At 38.0% G+C, this 23,375-nt stretch overlaps 1 protein-coding gene across 7 annotated transcripts in view; it reads left to right on the top strand.

The window, feature by feature from the left end:
* Nucleotides 1-23,375, top strand: part of CADPS (calcium dependent secretion activator) — a 1,556,059-nt gene that overhangs the window by 1,194,528 nt on the left and 338,156 nt on the right. For 6 of the 7 annotated variants that reach the window (XM_086939080.1, XM_086939079.1, XM_086939078.1 and 3 more), the window contains 4 exons: nt 2,371-2,445; nt 4,487-4,570; nt 5,190-5,222; nt 11,461-11,568. In XM_086939080.1, the coding sequence (XP_086795206.1) occupies nt 2,371-2,445; nt 4,487-4,570; nt 5,190-5,222; nt 11,461-11,568 (300 nt within the window). The remainder of the gene's footprint in view (nt 1-2,370; nt 2,446-4,486; nt 4,571-5,189; nt 5,223-11,460; nt 11,569-23,375) is intronic. The other variant, XM_086939076.1, reaches the window with a different exon arrangement.

Raw genomic sequence — 23,375 nt, 5'->3', positions numbered from 1 at the left:
TCTTTTAGTCGCATATGCCTCTCGATTTGCATTTTCAAAATGTTATTTCTTTATATTAAAAAAGTGACATCCATTCAAGTGAAATTACTGTAGACAGAAGTCAAAGGTTCTCAAGTTCATGATTTAAGCAGCAAAACTATTTACTTATATAAGCATATTTGAGATTCAAGCAACCTCTTACTCTTTACAACTGCAACAACCCTTTGTGCAGAGCGCATTTATTTGTGCATGATGAAAGGAGAAATAGTGGTAACTTTCAATCCTTTAAAAAGTTCATTTACAGTGCTACAAAACATGTATTGGTGTTTTGTTTTTAGATTTCTATAAAATGTTTTCATTGAAAATCATATGACGATATATTTGTCAGTATATTCCACACTTTTATTTTTATTTTGCACAATTTGCCGTTATTATGCGTTTGTTGATAACCCATAACTGATTACATAAAAGGTAAGAGTTAACATTCAACCCTAAAACGATTAAGAAAGTGACATTGAGATCATTTTATGTTTTGAGGAAAAATGTCTAAAACTGTGCAGGATGAAGATGTTTTTTACTTGCTGTTCCATGTGCTTGGCATATCTCCTGCCTTTATTTTTTGTTAAGCCCTTACATGTGTATGTAGCTGTGCTTAGGTATTGTAGTGATTCTCGTAAGGGAGCTTTGATTTAGAACACGAGCTTCAAACACAATTCAATGTGCAGCACTTTGTATATCACATAGTGATATGATACTATTGTTGTAAACATTGAGAGGCGTCACTTTTAGTATGAGAAAAAGTGTCTACCAGTGGCACAAGGGACTTGTAAATAAGCCCCTGCATTTATCAGATCTCAACCACATTTTTGAATGATCCATATCTTAATTGCAAATATATTGCATGGCCACAAACATGTTTTCGAAAACCAATATATTTTAGTTCACACTATTTTTGCCTGATTGATGTGTTTTTTAATAATTGTTTGCTTAGGAATTTTGCCATGTCAAACTGAGATGTAGAAAATTAATATGTAAAACATCGCAATATCATGCAGGTTTTGCCAATGATGTTTTTTTTTGCATTTGATTATTTTGGGTAACGGAATGTCGGTAGCCTACAATAAATGATGTAGAAAAGGGAATTAAAAAGTTATTTTGATTCTCGACATTTTATTCAAAACAACACGTTTTCTTTCACTATGAACGCTTTTTACTGGTATTTGCAAATAGCCACTTGCACAGAACAGAATAACACCCAGTAAAGACACATCTTAAACGACATTGCAGTCTCTGATAAAATTGAAATAGGTAGTAAGGAGTGCCAGTTAAGTTATAGATTGATATTCGCCTTCAAGAGCTTTCATAATTTATCTTTGCTTTTAAGTGCAGCTGCAAATATAGAAGTGGACACACTTCATCCCTTTGGTGGCATACTTTACATGCATGATAAAATATATGTCCACTTTCTTTCACAGATCCCCCTTTTCACCACTGTAGTCTGTAGAACATGAAGTATTACACATTGACATATGTTCCCAACATTGCCAGCTTGTATATGTCACTGACATGTTGTGACCTATAAAGATAAAGGGTATTCAGTGTTTCAACACTCAATTTATGTGCCCATCAAAATATGTATATTTCATTTTCTACAGTGCTATTCATTATTTCAGGTTAACACACATCATAAAAATGTGTTAATTCGCATTCAGTTTCTTCTCACTTTTTATTCTCACTCATACTGCTTTTTATGCTTTTCTGTTTCATGCACCATTTTGTTTTGTGCTTTCATTTGGAATCATACTTCATTTATTCTTTGCCTTCAATTGTTCTTTTTCCTGTCTCCTGCTCCCTTCTCTTTATTTCTGTTCCCAATCATCTGAAAGTTTGCTAAACAGTGGGTAAGTGTGTCTAACATATTCAACTGTAATCTCACTCCTCGCTCCCCAATGTGTAATTAGCATTTATATCAGGTTTTTTCTGCCCTTCTGTCAACATGTGCATTGTTTTGATTTCATTAACATTTTAAGCAGACGTTAATGCAAGCAAGAGGAAATGAATATTCAATTGTACTTTATGATCCAGAAATGCAGTAGTTAAGAGAATGTTTCATAATATTTGTGAAATACATTTTAATTATCATTTATATTATGTGGCACAATATATTTTAAAATAACGATGCTAAAACACAAGAAACTTAGGTAAGGATTACTAAAAAACATTATTTTCTGATTGATACCTGTATTAGTGTAAGTCAGGATAATTAACAGCTTACATCACAGCTGATTTTTTAAATGTGAAATAAAATCTGAATTTTACACACAAAAACATCTGTTTATACACGTAATTGTTTATGCAATGTGCTTATATCCACTCCTTTGTATTTTCTAGCACCAGTACCACTCAAAAATAGATGAACTAATTGAAGAAACAGTTAAAGAAATGCTAACTCTCTTAGTGGCAAAGGTAATCTTCCCCTTCTGATGCAATAACTTCTTGACAGATCTACAATGCAAGCTTGAATACGTTGCGAAATGTGTATGCGTTTTGAAAAAAAGGGAACAGCTTACATATCCCCAGGAATGCTTTCTCACTATAGCATATCTGCGGTTGATAGCATACTTTTAGATTGTGTGAAACACCTTTTAAATATATGTTTAATAATAAGTAGTCTGTTGCTAATTATGTGTAGCACTTTTCTAAATATAATGTAAACATTTTATTTAAAACTATGTTTCTACCTTTTTTGTGCTGCTGTGCACAACCTCTATACTTACACCACCTGAATAACATAATTGTCCCTTTGATAAAATATTTTGCTCAGTAAATGACATGGCATGGCTGATTTGCATGCTCTTTTTATGAATAAAATGACAGATCTCCATTCTCAAAAAGAGATTCTGTATAGCTACGCAACCACACAAACAAACAATTGTGCTGCTCAACAATTTATGTTTGTCACTGCCTATTTATGGTTACCTTATTTTTAAAGATCAGTGTATACTGCCTAATCACAAATGCATACACGTGTTATTTATATCACCTTATATGTATGTTAGACTCAGCCGTGGTCGGTAGTGGGAGTACCTGCTGGGCGGTGACGTGGGGAGGGGCAGGGTGTGGGGTAGTAAACTACGGATTTCAGAGGTTTACAGGTAAGTAAACATATAAATAAATAAAACGAATTTTGTTGCATGCACTGCATCCCCAATTGCGATGCAGTGAGCGCAACAAAATTTGGTTTAGTTATTTATATGTTTACTTACCTGTAAACCTCCGTAACCCATAGTTTACTACCCCCGACCCTGCCCCTACCCCTCCACAGGTCACCGCCCATCAGGTACTCCCACTACCGACCTCGGCTTAGACTAGTCCCTTTTTAAGGATTTACATATTACTTCTAAAATGGTTTAGTTCAGATTAAAGCTTAACAACAATTATCAATGGTTAATATTACTCTTAAGAACAGTTCGCAGATCCTAAATTAAAAAATACTTCAATTCAATACCCAAACAGCAAAGGTAAGCACTAAATTAAATCTTCTGATATGAGGCTTGGTCATGACACAATTATTTGGGGATAAGATTGGTGAAATAAAAGAGCTGGAAATAGAAATGTATTTTATTTGTGTTGCCTTGAAATAATTCTATGTGCCAAATTGAAAGGGTAGTCCTCCTACAGTAGTGATTTATTCTCCATAGGACACCTCATTAAGCTTAAAAATAGATAATGTATCCAAATGAATGTCTCAAGTATGCACATATCAGCCCATTTACCAATATAATGTGTATAATTATACACACAACAACAACAAGTGGGGAGGGTCTAAGGGCAAGTTTATCGACCAACCAGATATACGCCCCTAACACAACATATCACAACGAATAATATCTGGGGGTCAAAATAAGTGTTGTCAGTGTGAACCACTATACCATGTATACACAGGACAGTAACAGCGAGAAATAATAGTTGAAAAAGTGGTCGAGTCAAGACTCAAGGGTACCAGGAGGGAAATATTGTTCCCATCAGAAGCCACACTGTTCCGCCCTTTTTAACATCATGTGGGATCTCCTTACCCAGGAGACGAGACGGCCGGTAGACATTACCGTGACCGGGATGTAGTATGAGGTATGAGTGTGCGCAACGAAATTCGTTTTATGTATTTAAATGTTTACTTACCTGTAAAACTCCGTAATCCATACATTATTTCCCCCCATCCTGCCCCTCCTCCTGCCCACGTCACCGCCCTATAGAAACACCTACTGCCGACCGCTACTGCTCATTTGCACTGTATACATTTTCTATTCTGTGTAAACTATAGAATGATAGTCAGTGGTTAATTTAAAGATATATTTATGTTGCAGAATTAAATTAACACTATCCTCCGTTGTTTTGTACCTTCTCAAGCAAGGGCTTTTTTGTGTACATAAGTATTTATCAATATGCTTGCTTCAAACAGTTGAATTGTTTTTTGTCTGACATTAACAAGACCATCTTTTTCCATTAGTTTATCACGATTTTAGAAGGAGTCCTATCCAAACTCTCAAGATATGATGAAGGAACTTTATTTTCCTCATTCCTGTCATTTACTGTAAGTGGAGCACCTTTTCTAATATTATTTCTTTGTAGTAAAGAAAATTGCCCAATATGTTACTTAGCTTTGTACAGATACTAGTTAGTAGTTTTTGAGAATTAAATCCAATGAGGAAACTGAATTGGCAAATTGAAACGGATAGCCCATTAACATGTTGTTTCCCGGTGTTAAGATTACTATTGTGCCATCTGTAGATGAATAAAGGTGTTCTCTTGTTTCACTATTGACAGTGGCGCTATGCAGATTGCACCTTTTCAATGTGGGAGATGATGTAGGGTCTCAGCATGAATATCATAAAAAACAGGACAATACTTTTTTAAATGTTGCCCCATATTCTCAGCCACACTATTTAGAAGCTATTCTCCGTTGAGTACAAACATATTTCAAAATGTATGGCCATCCTAAATAATTATGTTTACCATTTGCGGTGCTGAAAACGTCAGAGTCAATATAGATAAATGCACTAGCATGGTATAGAATGATGGAAAATATTATTTGCTATTTTCCCGTTGATCATTCTTCACCCACTCCCTGTTGTCCTCCTTCCATTATGTTGAAACGTTACATGTCAAAGTAATTGTTAATAAATAATCTCGAGTGTCCTCTTTCCTTTAAGGTGAAGGCTGCTTCCAAGTATGTGGAAGTCCCTGTAAGTATCATTTAAATGAAGGATTCTATGCTCGCAATGTGAAAAGTGTTTCTTGTGTAGTTATCTAAAAAGTGCAACAAATGGTATGTAAGTATCTCTCAATAAAGGGAACCTATAGGTACCACACAGTTCTTTTTAAAAACCTATATAATTGATGCCAATATATATTTATATATATATATATATATATATATATATATATATAGACTTGGCACTGGAATCATGTCAGGGAATGTGTACCGATTGAGGTACTTGTCTTGAAATATTTCTCAACTTTTTTCCTGGATGAAATTATTTTAAAATAGGTAAATTTATTATATGTTGAAGATTTTACTTTATTTATATTGAATATATGTATTTAATTTCGTCCTTCTCTGTTACAAAGAATTCTCATTTTCAGAATGATCCTTATTTCAGGACATTCTATGATAACTATTTGAATATTTCACTAAAAAGATGGACTCAATTAACGGATAAATTACAGAGTGAATATTTGTGGCCTGTTTCATGGTCGTCAGAAGAAAATCTTGCTGGAATGATAAGATACATATCTAAGCATAAAATGGTTCCTGGGGGCTTTGGAATCTGATTTGATTATATCAAGCAAACTATTCAAATTGAATGGAAATATTTCAGCAATGATTGAAACCATTATGGAGTGGAATTGGACACATTAACATTGTCATTAAATATTATGCAAAAGGGAGATTTGCATTTGTTCTTTTTTGATAAAAAGTTCTTTAGTTTCAGACAAAAAGCTATATTTTAAGCATATTTCTTCACTTGCTCTGAGTGGCTGCACCATAGATAGTGTCAATTAATTAACTTTTCATAACTATTTCAACAAAGTTAACACACACAAGAATGCTTCTATCAGGGAATAAAATAAGAGCAATATTTTTTTCCCCTGGAAAAGTTGTCTCTTTTTGATTTGAGCGAGCAATCTAACTAACAGCTACCAAGTTCAGAACATAACTTGGTCAATCCTATGTCTACGTGGTGCTGTGTACGAATATTTAAAGATATATTTAATTCTGATTGATCCTGGATCTGAACCCACATTCTCAAAAAGCGATCTGCGTGAACAAAAATGTACCAATAGTGTATATTGTGATTGAACTGATTCTTCCAGTTTTATAGGAAAATACACAGGTATGACAGAATTTTCTGCATGCATTCCATAAAGACCTCACATTAAACGACCCAAACAGAAGGAAGTTGAGTTTGTGATATCGTATATGACTGATTCACTGGTTTAAATTGTAATTCTGATCTACTCTGGCTCACCTTTGACACGAGTTATGTCCTCCCAAGGTAGAATTTGCATCACCCCATAGATTATCCTGCCAGTTTGTTGAATGGGGCACCTAAAAGTTGCAGACCAGTGAGAGAATGCGGTGGCGGAGGCAAATCCTTATGTCCCCTTATGTTTGTTTACATTTTAAAACTCCCTGCAATTTATAGGCACCAACATCTTTTATGTGAAACTATTCTGCCAGTGAGCTGTCTGAATTGCAACCAATTCACTGTACAAAGGCGTTTTGAAGAAGTGTGAGAGAGTCAAAGGGAAAGGGGTTCGCATCCCAATTAATAAATGAAAGCTGCTTTGTGTAAAATGTTGTACCATGTCATGCATCAGCACCTCTGAATCCTTCCATCAGTAGCCAAACCAGATCCTCATAGCACATTGGTCTGCTGAGTTTCATATTTCGGACTTATTGAGGGCTGTTTAACAAGCATGTTCTCTACTCAACGAGAAACAAAGACGCTGATCCGCTCATGCAGAGTTAAGTCAGACTCTCTCCTAATCTGTAGTTCCATTCATTAGGAAAGAATTAGCAGGAACATTTTTCTGAAGGGGTTGAGCAAATGAAGGAAACCTAACAAAATATGGTATTCGGGACGGCCAGAGGGCGTAGCATAGCTTGAAATGCAGAAAAAGCAGGGAGATGGTATATTGTCCATGGCAACATTTAGCTATCTAACAGGTTCTGAATAATATCCATGATCTAAAACATTAAAATCACTAAAAAAAACATAAAAGGGGGATGAAAACAGGAGTGCATTGTGGGTTGAAAAGGCATTAGCTACAACTGATGACTTTCTTCTATACGTTAGGTTTTTTCAGAACTGTGCACCCACAGTTTTTGCGAAACTGCTTCAGACTCACAGTGCCACCAGAAAAAAATATCTATCTATCTATCTATCTATCTATCTATCTATCTATCTATCTATCTATCTATCTATCTATCTATCTATCTATCTATCTATCTATCTATCAATCTATCTATCTATCTATCTATCTATCTACATACACATACACAGCTATATATATATATATATAAACTATTAGTTAATTAACTCTAAAATGTAGTCTCTTAAAAACGTGCATTTCCGTTTTACTTACGACCTCCATTGATTTTAATCAGTGAAAAGTAAGAGCATTTTAGGTATTCGACAGAAACCATCCCAGCATCCTTTTGTTCTGAAATTTGATTACCCTTTCTCTTACCACAGAAACTGTTTCAAAATCATCAAAAACACAGAAAAACAGGCAGTCACTTAGTTGTCCAAATGACAGAAAATGCAGTGCTTGACTAGAACCATGTTCAGCGTGGCTTCATTGTTTTTCAAATTAATGCCTTGTCATTGTTTCAGCAGGTGTTAAGAATTGTTGCCGCTCATTCGGGCGCCTCACGTTGCCCCTTTGCTTGATAATTGTTTGCTCTACATTAAAAAAATATATGTATCCTACTGCTTTCCAAATCTTCCTCATTTTCACCCCGGAAATTACACAGTTGTGTTAACTAACTTCAATTTACAGGGGCAGATATTCACAGAGTATAAAATTATATTTTCTGATTTAAGGCACGTCTTGGAAATGAAAACATGTCGCACAGCGTTTCTTGGATTTGAAGGATGCTAAAGCATTCATTATGGTGCAATATTTAATGAGATTCCAAGGAAATTAAATGTCATACAAGTGGATAGGTATCAGAATCTAAGCCTTTTCAGATCACATCCTCTTCGTTTGACTCAGTGTAGTTTATTTCAACAAATTATCACAGTGCTACTACCTTTTACAAAGCAAACGTGGACTCATCTGACACTTAAAATTGTTTACAACATATTCTACATTAGTGCTAAAAAAAAAAAGGAAAACAATCTTATTGCTCGAAACGAGCTTTTAGAAATATATTATGTTCTGTATTATGCCTGTGGCCTATAAGAGTTTTAAAATATGCCTTTATTTTGAATTTTAGGGATACATTTGTAAACGTTATTGGTCATGTTTACTAAGAGATTTCTTCTTTTTGTAAATATTACATATAACCACACATATTTAACTGCCTACTATTATATAGTAATACACAACCTGTTACAAATACAACATTTGTAACTATAAAACCTTATGGTAAAAACGTTTCACATGTTTAATTCAGTCATCCTGAAACCTAAAAATACAAACCTGGGTCCATGTTACACAAAGTGTCCTGGGGGTGCAAAGGACGTGTGCTCCTCAGGGCACTTCACCATTAACAAAGGATTTGCAGACTCTTGTGCGGCCCCTTCTGTAATACTGATAGCGGGGCTCACTTGTAGTGCGAGCACTATATGTAGAGGGCATTCCATCATTTGCCAGGGCGTGTGGCCCCTTGCAAATGAGGAAATCTCTTTGCCGTTGTCCCCTCACCGTATTATGGACATGCACACAAAGGCAAAGAAGGTGCCAGGAGGTGCAAAGAAAGGGGAGCTCTCTGGAGGGGGAGAAAGGTGACCCCATCTCCTCTTCAGACATTTCTCTGCAGGCAGATGCAGTCACTCACTGCACCCGTGTGCAGGAGAATCTCAGTCCCTTCACTAAATAGCAGATGGGTACTGTCTGCACTGTAAAACACAGAGCAATTGATTAAAGCAGCGGCTCCATATTTCACTTGAATACTGTTACCTTAAGGCAACAAGCATTGAAGAAAAAATATTACTAACATTTTACTAGTGGATTTAATTGCAACATATTTCATTATGTCATCTGGAATGCTCCTATCAATTGTCTAAGGAACAACACAGCAACTGTTGAGCGCTGGTATCGAGTTGCAGTGCTCTGAAGCAGATTATTTGCAGAATGTGGTGTACTATATAGAAACTCAAATAAATATGGATGTGTCCATCTCCCGGGAGGGTTTCTTTTGTCACAAATGAATACCGATGGATCCCACGGCATAGGTACACGAATGGCCATCTGCAATGTCCATTTTCTGGACTTCACCCTTCTGAATTGGATGAATTCTGTTGTGTCCCAACAAAATACATTTCATCAACTTCAAATTATAAGACTTCTTGTTTATAAAGGATTCTGTTCACTGTGGATTGAACCTATGAGCCCATGTTCAACATAGTTGAGGCAGACACACTGCTTTCCTATAAATGAGAATCTCAAATGTCCAGTGTGTCTCCCTGCTCCACTCCACTGCACTTGCTGTATTACTGACCTTTGTGCATTCACATATTGCTACATGGAAGCCTCATTTAATATAGTCAATAATGAATGGCGCTGCGAGGCCTACGGGTGATACACTCGCCTTGCAAATACCAAATACCAAATACATACATACATACAATGACGAGCAGATGGCATGACATTAGGTTTCCCTTTTTCCTGGGGAAATACGATTTATTGCAGGGATATGAGCAGTGCTCTATTTGTTCCGGGCACTACTTCTTAATGAGCAGAGAGAAGAGTATGTTAGGAAAACTAGCTAATAAAGAAACATCACAAAGAGAAATCCAAACACACATTCTGGCATATTACACACTGCAGGACAAAAAAATGTAATTTGATTTCCTTCATAACAGAGGTCTCAAGCAACATACCAATGGTCTCAGTATTTATTCGAGGGGTAGCAGCTTCAACCTCTGGGTACTGTTAAATTAGATCCATGAGTACAGCAATGGGAATGTGGAAACAGACAAATGGTAAGCACAAGGTAAAGCGGAGCCCAAGCATCACTTAAATGGCAGCCTGGGTCTGATTGAAGTAACTTCCTTATGCTTCAGCAGTGCCTCCATACTCCACCTACACTAGATCCCAAAACTTTTGAAAAGCAAGAAGGTAATGAGGGTGAGAAGCCAATGGAGGGAGAAGCATCAGGAGAGGATGTTTTCTGCTGTGAAAAGATATTTAAAAATCAAAAATTAGCAACAACTAGAAATGCATAGCCATTTGCTTGACACAGTTGTACGCTCAGGATTATCACGTTTCTCGATAGAATTTGGTCGTTTACTGCTATAAATTTTCCACCACATAATAATTTGTCAGGCGTAAAGGTGTGCAACATATTTAGGAGGGATGCAAAATGAACAGTCTCAGCATGATGGAAATAAGACTTTGAGCACACATCATCCCACCCTCTCTGCTCTCAAACTGAAACACATATTACTCGAGAACTACGAATCAAAATGTACTCTCAGGCAAAAAACAGTAGTTCATACCCATCTTTAAGTCTTCTTATTTCAACATTCCACGGAAGCTACTAATAAGTGTTAATGTCCGTCCATTCTCAGTGGGACATGGTTGATAGGTATACTCAGTGCTTAATTTGTAAAAGAAAGAGTGCCGGTGCTCGAAGCTTCGCTCAGAAGCTTGCAAATGGAGCAATGAAATGTTGTCACACCAAATTCCAAGAATCCTTAGTCTTGAATCCACCTGATGCATCTTTATTCCACTGTCAGTCACTCCCTCCGCCTTTATCTCAGACTTGAAGGCTCCTGCTTTCTTCCTTTATGACGGTTTTTCTGTCGTTCTCTTCCTCCGTCTTTCCACTTTGTGTGTTTTCCTCTGTTACCTTCGGCAAATGTCTGATGAGAAAAATGAGTGCCAGTAGCTCAAAATGTGTGCGGGGTTGCCCCCACCAGCAACCACCAGCTCAAATTAAGCACTGTATGCACTCTTGCCAGGGATCAACCACAAAAGAATGAATGCCATCAAGTTAGAGGAAAATGCATAAAACCTAGGGAGAGGAATATAACTGACCCAAAGATTGCATTTGTGACATTAATATCACACCCAATCACGTTTTCAAGCATAATAACTTTGGAGCCCTCTGATAAACTAAAAACTTTAAAACTGACATACAATAAGAAACGCTCTTCATAAATATGACCAATGTTTCTAGCCATGATACGCAGAATCCCATTAATGGTATGAACTAACATGTATGTCTTTTTCTTTTAATTACAGAAGCCTGGGATGGATGTTGCTGATGCCTATGTGACATTTGTTCGTCACTCTCAGGATGTCCTACGTGATAAGGTCAATGAGGAGATATATATAGAAAGGTTATTTGATGTAAGTAGATGCCTTCTCCACCTTGGGAGCCAAGGGGGAGACCCTCCAAAATGTGACAAAATAAGACAGGGGGATAAGTCACATTTTGCAAAAATGTACTGTTATCAATTTCTTCCCTTTCCTCCCTAGCTTTCTGTCTATCTTTCTACTCTAAGTCTGTTCTCTGGTGTAGTGTGTCCTGACCTTTATCTGTGTCATTTTTAATAGAGAAACATCACTTAATCTGACCGTTATTAATCTGAGCCTCTAAGATACCATTCTATGAAAAGAAAATCTTGGTCATTGTTCTCATAGTAAAAGTAAAAATTAGAATATAGATGTCATTTATTTTATGCACGTGCATTTAAGAAGAGGCCATTCTATGTTTTATGTTCTTTTCTATTTTTCAGCTGCCTGGCAATCTGTTTCTTTTTTCGGATGAATTGTATGTGTTTATTTTGCAACAAAATAAATGACAAAACATTTAATGTTTTTAGCCACGTCTTCATGTCAAATTGGGACTCCTGATTTTACATGAAGTTTCAGAATATGGCCCTTTGAAGGTAGAAAGTAAACTTCCACAATGTTTCAAAACTGGGCGTTTATTTTTATTTCGATGGTTAATATTCATAAAGGATTTAGTCTTAGAGAACATTGACTATGATGTCTGGAAATTGATTAATAAGAGCCAACCTATCACTTGAACATTAATGCATGAACTAATTTTGTCTTGTATGTTACTGCTGCTTTCATCTCGTGGTGGTCTTCCTGTCCTTGTGACTTCTGACAGTCAGCTTGTACAGTAAAGGTCTACCGTTTACAACAAGCACGTAAATATCACTTGTGTGGTCTTTGAGACTGTTGGATATTCGATATTCTTTTATTGGTCCTTTCTTTAACTATGTGTAACAGTCACACCCTTTTATTTCTCATTTCTGCGGTAATATCTTTGTTTCAAAATGCTTGCTTGGGATTTTATTGCTCAAAATCATACATTATGTTTACGTTCTCATTTGCTGTCCATCATGTGTTGATGACTCACGTTTCCAATGAGCTCCACTTCCTTGTTTGATCCCTCCCATTTCCTGCATTATCTTTCTTTAAAGACCTCTTCCTACTTTGTTAGTTCCCACTCTTTCGCACTGATTCCCTTCTGATTAAAATGAAACTTATCTCTCATGTCAACTGTTTTATCACATTATATCAAGTGGCATGAATTAGACTCAAATAATCTTCCTGTGTACATCTACTAGCATGACCCACATCCACTGAGAATGCCTCATACATGCATAAAGCACACTGAGTAGCTTGTTATCGCTCTATGCATGCATTTTTTTAAAAAAGTGTTTAAAGCATCAAAAAAGCCTGGGGGGTGGGGGGATCACCCATCCACTAGGCATTGAAAAAGAGTCAATCGGTCCTGTTTTCCAACCGAACTAGAAGTGCTGGAAATATAAATGCACAGAAAGCAAAGAAATATGCACCTATTTGCCATGACATTTCCAAACTGTTGGCTGTAGTATTCCTTTTCAATGCCTACCCCGCCTTTTCTTTTATAGATTCCTTACAATTATGTATTGTAGTGGTGTATTTTGCACTACTTTGTGCTGTTTTCTTTCAACATAAAGATATTTTACTCTACCGTGACCGTTTTTTCGCAATGCGGTTCTGGCAATATGTAATATCCAGGAGTAATAATTAAATTCTTTCAAATTAGTGCTACACTTGTTGGAGGCAACAGCACAAAGCTATCTATTTTCCTTTATCATGCATTATTGTGTGGAGTGGTTATTTACTGACCATGCATTCAGTACTTAGGCATGCACACACTGGTTGAAAGTAGGACATCCATGCAATATCTACTTCAGAGTCGGTTCAGTTTCAGATAGGACGGCTGCATCCATGGCATTCGAGGAAAATTATTACAAATGCATTTTCTTTTCTTTTGTTGCCATTACAGAAAAGTCAGTCTTCAACATAAGGAAGTAGCGAAATAGTTCACAAGTCAATCAACTTTTGAAAACCTGTTTGCAATTTTTTTGTTTTTGTTGACTTGTTTTCTTAAAATACCTAGACTGACAAAAATTTATTTTGCTCACATTCAAAATCGAATTAAATACATTTTGTGCTGATTGCCATTGTGCGTCTAACAGAAATGCCATTGATGCTGCTTTTGCACTGCTTCATTCTGCTTGCGAGAGGAAGCTAGTTTTTTCTTTTTTTTTCTTTTTTTAAAGAACATTGGCATATCGTTTAAAGCATTCAGTACTTCCGACTTTAGGTCATTTAGTAGATGGAAACCTTAGCTTGCTTTAAGTCTGTGCCTTCCCAATATTTTATGTGTTACCTATTTGCCTGTATTTATATTTGTTGCAATGTATTTATGCAGAAGATTGGCCAGTAAAGCCATGGTCAAGTACATTATCACAGATAGGAGTGTGAAATCCAGTGTGGATGAGCAGACCACCTGTCTCACAATGTTAATGCGTGCAGTGTGTTGCAGTGGTTGCCCCTAGAGCTTCATGTTGACCTATGACCCAGACTCAGAGTTATTAAAGGAGACTGGTAAGCATGAGAATGCAAGTGTAATGTGGTGACTTAAAAGGCTATTGCAGGCTACCCTGGGGAATCACGGAATGGTAAAAATAGCATGGAGGCATGGATGGACTAGTGGGAACTATTCTGAGGCCCCCCCTAGAAAATGTCTCCTTTGTGCCAATAATTGTATTTTATCTTAGACATCATTTGCTATGGTGAAATGTAGACGATGACTGACAGGAAATATTTTTTTGTGAGGCAGTTATTCAAAAGGAGCATAAATTGCTTACTTTTTGGGGGTTGACGTGTAAATTACACTTAGCGTCCTACATGCACCTATGATCAATTTTCTGATTTTGTAGTTGAAAATGTATTCACTGTTTGCCTTTGCTGTGTTGGATTGTTTTAATCACCATCGACTCGGGCATAACATATTGTGTGAAAATATATAAGTGGCAAGATATTGAGTTAGTTGCCAGTTCGATTACTTTAGATGATGAATAATGCTTGAATTGTTTTGTTATTATTGACAAAGATGTAACTTTAAATACAAGGTAGGGTTATCCTTTAAAACTTTCTACGTTCATTTACATAAAAAAACAACGGTATAGAGCCATTTTACCTATATCATTGCGATCCCAATATTTACACAAGTAGGATATGAGCTTTTTTAGAATTTAGTATTATGTATTTTCCTCTTTTTATTTTAGTTCTTCCCACAATTTGCAATGCATTTCCTTTTTATTCCCCTCTTTGTTTTTCATTGTTAGAAAGGGCTGGATGCTATTTGTTATGTCATATAACTGAATAATTTTGAGGCAATCTCCTTGCATTACATTGTTGATGTTGTCACCTCATTTTCACTTATCACACCATGCTATTTATTAGGGGAATATAGAATGTTGTTCCTCAGAAAATGCAGTATTGCTTAGCCAGACTTCCCGTTTTAAAAAGACTAGCAAATTATTATGCATTTTTTAAATTTAATTTAGTTCCTCTGTGTGACATATTGGTTTTTTTAAATTATTTTCGCAGTTTTACATTCACGACTCGTTTTGTACCTTTCAAAATAATACCAACTTTTCTTGACTATATATGGATGATATTTAAGGTTGTACTACCTTCTTCAATATCTTTCATCGGTTAATTTCAGCTCTTACAAAGTGGCTATCCAATGCTAGGTACAGTAAATGAGCTGCAGTTGTAATTCTGTGGTAGGCATTTCTTTACTGTTTGAGCCAGAACCCACCCTCAGCATATGGGCCTCATTTACTTGACTCTGGCTTTCATCCAGGATCCTTAGTTTGGCAGGACATCAAGGAAATTGTGATGAACTTACAATCTCATACTGAACACAAAAAGCCTTGGGGATAATTGTGCATCCGAGCGGTTTCTCCATGGAAATAATATTTCAAATGATGGTACCATATTCATTGTTTTCAAAAATGTGTAGTCACAAAGAGAAATAGATGTGATGCTTCAGAGGTAGACGTTCTGTATAAGAGCCATTGGACATCAAATGTCATATATCGCTTAAGCAGTTTGGTAAAATTAAATTCATTTATTATTAAAATAAAATTTGCTCTGGTGGATTAAAATGGAGTAGTCCCGATGCTTCTCCTAAAGAAAACAACTCTTAGTGAGAAAGGGGTTAGGATAATTTTTCTGCTGTATGATGCTCAATATGGCAGAAGTTTTGTGATTTGTTTTGTGAAAAAATAGCTTACATGACAATCAAATATCCAAAGCGTAGCGTTTGTAAGAGGTTTAGCATATGTATTAATAAATGTTCTCTTCAACTGCACAGCTAGAATTGCCCTATGGGCATAGTCAGCCAAAACAACCACACTGGTGGTTCTCTTTATAAGATAATTGTGGGACAATGTTTGTTAAAAACTTACCATTCAGTATATGTTGTTAGAAATTTTTTGATGGCCAGGGGACGAATACCGAGTGTAACTGCATTCCAAGCAGGCGGTCCTCAACTGGAGAAAAATCGTCCTCTCACCCTGTTTAAATAAAATCTATTGACAAATGAAAAGGTTCACAGCTTAATTTAAGCCTGTGTTTTGGCAATAGTTTATATTACCTACACTATTAGCATGTGTTTATATTTGTTGCTATCTATTCGTAGTGTGTAATATTGACCAATACAGCCATATTAAGGCAAAGTATTGTGGCAGATTTTGCTGAGACAAGCATTGCTGTAGTACTAAAATATAGACACCTTTCTAGGCTATACTGAAAATGTAGTCTCTCTAGTGTATACTGCAAATGAAGTAAATCCTCTAGGGTATACTGAAAACATAATTATCCCTCTAGCAGCCGCGGCCCGTGGAAGGAGTTACGGTGGGGCAGAAAGGCGGGGCGAGGGAGGGGCAGAGGGGGTGCTAAAAACCGGAATATAGATAATTGGAGGCAAGTAAACAATTTAATAAATAAAACAAATTTCATAGCTCGCCCTGCATCGCAAAAGGCCCCTCCAGCTCCCCGCCTTTCTGCCCCACCGGAACTCCCTCCACAGGCCACAGCTGCACTCTAGAGTGTACTGAGAGTATAGTAATCCCACTAATGTATACTGGAAATAAAGTAGCCCTTTTAGGGAATACCTCTAATGGTGTCCCGCTACGGTATGCTACTAAAGTAGTGCTCTTTTTAGGGCACATTGCAAATGTAGAAATTCCTCTACTGTATACTGTAAATGTAGTAATCCCTCCAGGGTTTACTGCAAATATAGTAATTGTTAGAAATTGAGTTCCTGGTTGACTGGGGTGTGAGCCCTGCTAAAGCAGCAAGCACAATCCTTGTCAGAGTAAGGAACATGCAAACCCTGAATTAACTCCCTGGTAGCTTGGCATAGAGCAATCAGACTTAACTTAGAGGCAATGTGTAAACTATTTGTGCAATACTTCAAATAGTAAAACCATGTAAACACATTACAAAACTATCCCACACCAGATTAGGAAAATAGAGCTTAACTTTATAAATAAAACAAGGCCAAAGTGACAAAAATCCATTCGGCAGAACCAGAGTTATGATTTTCTAACAAATAAACCACAATAGAGCACCTAAAATCATAAAGCGCCAACCGCAGCTATCAGGACACGTTGGACTGCTCAAAGGCAAAAGATAAGACTAACCATGATGGAGCGTGGGTCGTGTACACTCCTAGATTAGTCCAGCTGAAGTATTACTTTCTCAAGATTTGTGAATAGAGTCCCATTCGCATTGGATAGGGTCGCAAGGAGAAAGGAGAGTGTGGCAGGTGATAGTCAGTGTGGTGCAAAGAGAAGGCCAGGCATCGCGGATGGTTGGGCTGGAACTTTGTGTTGAAACTCTCCCTAAGACTATCAATGCTGCTGTGTGAAGAGACGGACTGAAGGCGGCTCATGCTGATTTGCAGAGCAAGTGGCACAGTTCCATTGCGAACAGGCTCTTTTGCATCTTGTAGTAGCCAAAAACTTGATTTCAAGAGCTTGAGAGGCACACCAAGGGTCCAGGACCTGAGAGGCACCACTTGGAGATCGGGAACTCATTGAATACGTGTCCGAGAGCTCAGATCAGGAGGCCAGCAGAATAGTTCTTCGAGTCACTTTGGGGTCCTGGGTTTAAGATGAACTTGCAGGTCCAGTTCTTCTTTCTCAGGCAAGCAGGCAACAGGTCAGCACAGTAGGGCACCAGATCCTTTAGTGCAGCAGTCAGGCAAAGTGGCTGTCCTTGTAGCAACACAACAGTCATTCTTCCCAACAAAGTATCCAGTGGGCCAAAAGGGTACTGACGAGTTGGTGGCTGAGGTCCTTCTTTTATACACAGTTGTGCCTTTGAAGTGGGGAGAAGCTTCTAGAGGCATGCCTTTGAAGTGCACAGATTCCCTTCCTTCTGTGCCCTGTCTCCAGAGTAACTGTCCATGCTGTACAGCCTTTTGTGTGGAGACAGGACACAGCCTATTCAAGTGTAAGTGGGGCTGTGCCCAGCTCCTCCCATCGTGCCTGTGATGGCCCATCCAGTCACACCTACGCTCCCATTGTGTGTTGCTGTCTAGGAGGAATACACAAAGTTTGACTGCCAACAACACCTAGCCATGTCACCAGGCCTGAGACATGTTTCAAGGACTGCTTAAGTGGGTGGCAAAATCAGTGCTGCAGGTCCATTATTAGCATTTATTTACAGGCCCTCGGCACATCTAGTGCACTTTGCTAGGGACTTATAAGTAAATTAAATATGCCAATTGGGTATAAGCCAATTTTACCACTGGTTAGCTGTGGTAAAGTGCACAAAATTCTAAGGCTAACAAAGCAAACTCAGCAAAAAGTAGGAGGAGGAAGGCAAAACGTTTGGCATTGACCCTGCAGAAAGGGCAAAGTCTAACAATAATCTTTCTGGTGTATACTACAAATGTAGTCCCTCTAGTGTACACTGCAAGTATACTGCAAACGTAGTAATCCCTTTAAAGTGTACTGTAAATATAGTAATTCCTTTAGGGTAAGCTAGAAATAAAGTCATCTTACTAGGGCATATTGCAAATGGAGCCCCTCTAGGGTATACTACTGATGCAGTACTCCATCTAGAGTATACTGCAAATGAGGAACTCCACCCAGGTACACTTTTAAATGAAGTAATCCCTCTACTGTTTACTCTAAATATAGTAATCCCTCTATGGTATACTGGGAATAAAATATTCCTTAAAGGGCATAATGCAAATGTAGGGCCATATTATCAAGAATGGCGTTAACATTATCACCACTTTAGCAGGAGTAAACTGCAGCTAAAGCGGCCATAACGGGCTTGATAATATGCCCTTGTGAATTCCCATAGAAGCCCAGGTTCACACCAGAACCTGGATGTCATGGGAATTCACAAGGGCATATTATCAAGCCCCTTATCGCCGCTTTAGCTGCAGTTTCCTGCCACTAAAGCAGCGATAATATAGTCACCATTCTTGGTAATATGGCCCGTAGTCCCTCTAGGGTATACTGCTAATGTAGTAATCCTCTAGGGTACACTGCAAATGCAGTAATACCTCTACTGTATACTGTAAATACAGTAATCCCTCAAGGGTTTTCAGCAGACATAGTAATCCTTCTGGGGTATATTACAAGTGGAGTACTCCACCAACGGTATATTACAAATCTAGTACCCACTCTAGAGTATTCTGCAAATATAGTAATCTCTGTAGACCATCACTGGCTGAAATAGCAGAGAAAGAAATGTTGCTTCTCACTCATTTCCAGCATGTTGGGGACTGACACCCACTTGCTCAGTTATACTACACTTGTTTAGTGAAAATATATTAAAATTACCTTGTGATAATTTCGTTAAGCATATTCCACCTGCATGGGAATCAACAAAGCACATTATTTTTCTATTACTTTGGTGGCTCTGATTGTGTAATTCATGAAGTGTGTTCTATTTTCATGCAGTGGCATAGTCACCATCAGCACCAATAGGGCAAAAAATATCAGAGTTGCAGATGGCTCTTGTACCCCCTCCCGCCCCCACCCCCCAAAGTAGAATAATGCCCAGTGCAGTGCCTCAAGCCATAGAGGCCAATATTTGAAGCTTTTTAAAGACATATTATTATTTGCCACCAAATAGCTCTTCTATTTTTTTACATTGTTATTTTATTAATTAAAAACCTTAAAATTGTTGGGAGATGTTGAGTTATATGGAGATGAAATTAAACCTGCAAAGTGTTCCTTTTTGGCAGGACTCTCGGTGCTTTGAAACATAAATGTTTACATTGAAAAGCAGGGTTATTCAGGATTTGCGCAGTACACTTGAAAAGTTTGTGAGACTAAGCAGGTATTGAGTTCCTTGGAGGGAAAAGCAGGCTCAAAATTGGTGAAATTTAGTATGACTTTTTTTCACTCAAACTATATTGTGTCTGTGTGGAGTTACTTCTCTAGGTCTGTCACACAGTCTTAGGACCTGATTTAGATTTCGGCAGGCAGGTTACTCCATCAGAATGCTGACGGATATCCTGTCCACTGATGTATAAATCCCATATTAACCTGTGGAATTTATATTTAAGTGGATGGGATATCCGTCACCATTGTGGTGGGGAAACCCATCATATGCAATCTAACTCAGGTCCTGAATCTTCTTTTTCACTGAAATAGCATTAGATCTACTAGATAGAGAGTTGGATTTGTGAAAATGATGGATCTTGACCTGAATACGTTCTCGATAAGGGGTGCCTATGGTTAGTTATGTAAGGATAATCTTAAATGTAGCACTGGAAGTTGATGGAGATGACTTTGGTTACCTAAGTGAAATGCATATATTGTTCATATATCAATATGTGTATCTCGATGTTTGTTTGGAGCGGTGAGACCCTCAGATTAGAAGCTTGGCAATATACAATGGAAATGTAACAGTCCACCCAGTGAGAAGGGTGGGGCAAATCACTCAGCAAATATAGTTACATTTATTATATTATGTCATATTATGGCATGTAGTACTCCAGGAAGTGCTTCTTGTAGATAATATATAATATAAAGAGCACGAAAAAGATCAGGGAATTAAAGAGTTACATTTTCCATGTAGGATACATGATATGGTTGCCATATTATCCAAAGCGAGACAGTGGTTCTCAATCCCTACTCCTCAAACCTGTATCGTGTGAAGTTTTGCAGTAAATCTAATTTTCCTGTGCCCAAACTCCCTCTTCTGCCTGTGGCACACACGCCAAAGACAGACCACATACAACACAAATAACTTTACTTTCATGAATAGAAGTACTGGAATTATGTTATGTTGATACTTGTTTTACCTCGTCATATAAGTTTGCCTGGCTTTGCTGCGGTAAGTGCTATACGGGACATTCTAATAACACTAACATAAGGTGTGTGTGATACACCATGGGCTGTATCTGTCTCACCTGTGAGAGCAGTTTGTAGTGTAACTGTCTGTCCTATACCAGCACTGTATCAGGAAATCATCCTTTTTGACTTCTGGATCTGACAGTTTTTGAAGGGTGCTTCCTTGGCTACTGGTTTGCCTGTGAATATTGCTTCCTGAGTCTTGTGGCTTGCTTGTACAGCCTCTGCCGGGTTACTCCTGTTTCAATGCAAAAAAAGGAGAGCTGGGTTCAACCATGCATGCAAGTTATGTCTTAGTAGAATTGGAAAAGACGTTCTCTCTGTTCATGACAAGAGGTCTCAGTTTCCCAGTTTCATGTGTGAGTAACTCATTCATCCAGGTTTCTGTTTTTTGCATTCTGATATTCAGTTCACCCCATTGGAAATTCAGGACTGAATGCCCCAGAATGCTATGAAAAGTCCTTCACTTGATTAGCAACACAGGAATGGACCTGCTATATTTGAAAACTTTATATTATCAATCAACAAGTAAACCCAATCGGATCGGTCAGGGACTTTGTGTACTGGTGTATTAAGGAGACGAAATGCGGGTTTGGAAGCAAAGAAGCTTTCAAACGTGCACACCATCTCCTTAATCTCATGCACCGAGGCGCGATCCTCTCCACCTGTGCTGACACTCTGACCATTTCATCAGAACCCATACCCCTGGGTTATCAGACAGATCTATTGGTTATTCTCAATTGCCTCCCTATGTCTACAGTTCCATTGTGGGACTAACCTTCCCTGCAGTTAGCATCCATCTCAGTCATGTAACTGTATGTCCTGATGATGATCTCATTATCCAATGTCTGGGATCGAAACGTCGTTGAATCCTTACCACCTTGAGACAATCATATGTAACATTGTAATGTGCTATGGTGTTCTTCTTCATTTATGCTTGCCAATTGTTTATTCCTTTTCAAGCAATGAGCTATGTCTGAGCCCCCAATTTTTCTTTGTGTGTTCTTGTTGTTACTGAGTTTGTGCTTCCACTTCATTTTTTTTGTCTTAATCTAAATATTAACATATCCTTGTCCGGTTGGACAACACAATATTGATCTCATTGTATGTCTATATTTGTTGATTCTCCCATATCCTTCCTGTGAGGGACCACTGTTTCTTGTAATAAATTTGAGAACTTTGTCACAGGAGCAAGAGCCTCCTGTCTGTCTTCTGAAATATACCATTCCATATTTGAAGTCTTGGGTCATTATTTTTTTTTTTTTTCTCAGATTTGTAGAGCGCATGGCTGCCCATAGGCGTCCCAGCGCTGACAGACAAAAACCTAGTGAGAGATGTTTTTATGGGAACAGCCATGTTTTGAGTGCTCTACGAAATGAAAAAAGGTTAGGTTGGGCTCTGAGGTTAGGGGGGAGCGAGTTCCAAAGTTTGGCAGCGTTGAGGGAGAACAGTCGGCCGCCTGAGCGGGCTTTTCTGATCCTGGGGATTGAGGCTAGGTTACAGTTGGAGGAGCGGAGAGTTCTAGAGGTGGTGTGGGGTGAAATGAGATTTTGGAGTATGGGAGGGGCCTTGCCGTGCATAATCTTGTGGGTCGTGCAGAGAGCCTTGAATTGAATTCTCTCTTGGATAGGGAGCCAGTGAAGGGCCTTCAAAGATGGTTTGGCGGAGCAGCGGCGATGGGTACCTGTAAGAATGCGGGCTGCCGCATTCTGGGCCGTTTGGAGTTTTGCTAGAACATTAACCAACTAACCACAAAATCTTGCCTTACCTAAAGGGAGGCAAGGCATAGAGCCTCACTATGTGCCCTGTTCATAAAGGTACTTTTAGAAAACAGTGGTCAAGGGCGAGGCCTATGGAGTCCTCTAGCAGCCTGGGCTGAGTAATTTTAAGGACAGGAATTAATCAGTTTAAATACTTTCATGAGGGGTCCTAGAAGGACCAAAGTACTTCAAAAGCAATGGACACAGAATTAAGGTAGTTATGACAACAAATGTATTATCGCCATAAATTAGCTTATCATATACTTTCTTCGTGATATTTGGTGCTCACAGAAGTGTTAAAAGTGTGTGACGTGAAGGTGTGTGGGTGACATATTAAAAATACATCGCATTGTACAACAATCTTAGTTCTCAAAACGCCACAAATAGATGAGGGCAATACTGGAATTTTTTGTTGGGAAGGTTGACGGCATTTCGATCTCAGATTACTGAGATCGTCATCAGGACGTGAGCCTGTGAGGACTAACAATCTGGAGGAGGAGGAGAAAGTATGTTTTAGATGCTGGGTCAGTGCTGGGAATATATATACATCGGGTTATTTTTGTACAGTAGTAGTTATTAGTTTCAGGGGTATTATAACATGCATACCTATGAAGAATTTATTTAAAAGTAACAATGGCAAGCAAAATTGTAAGTTAAGATGCTGATTCAATTTCAGGTTATGCTTAGCCATTCGCGAAGGGATACCGAG

This window comes from Lissotriton vulgaris, chromosome 9 (genome assembly GCF_964263255.1).
Source record: "Lissotriton vulgaris chromosome 9, aLisVul1.2, whole genome shotgun sequence".
In the NCBI taxonomy this organism is placed as follows: domain Eukaryota; kingdom Metazoa; phylum Chordata; class Amphibia; order Caudata; family Salamandridae; genus Lissotriton; species Lissotriton vulgaris.
Note: the sequence above shows the minus strand (reverse complement) of the source record. Positions and strands in the feature narration are given on the sequence as shown.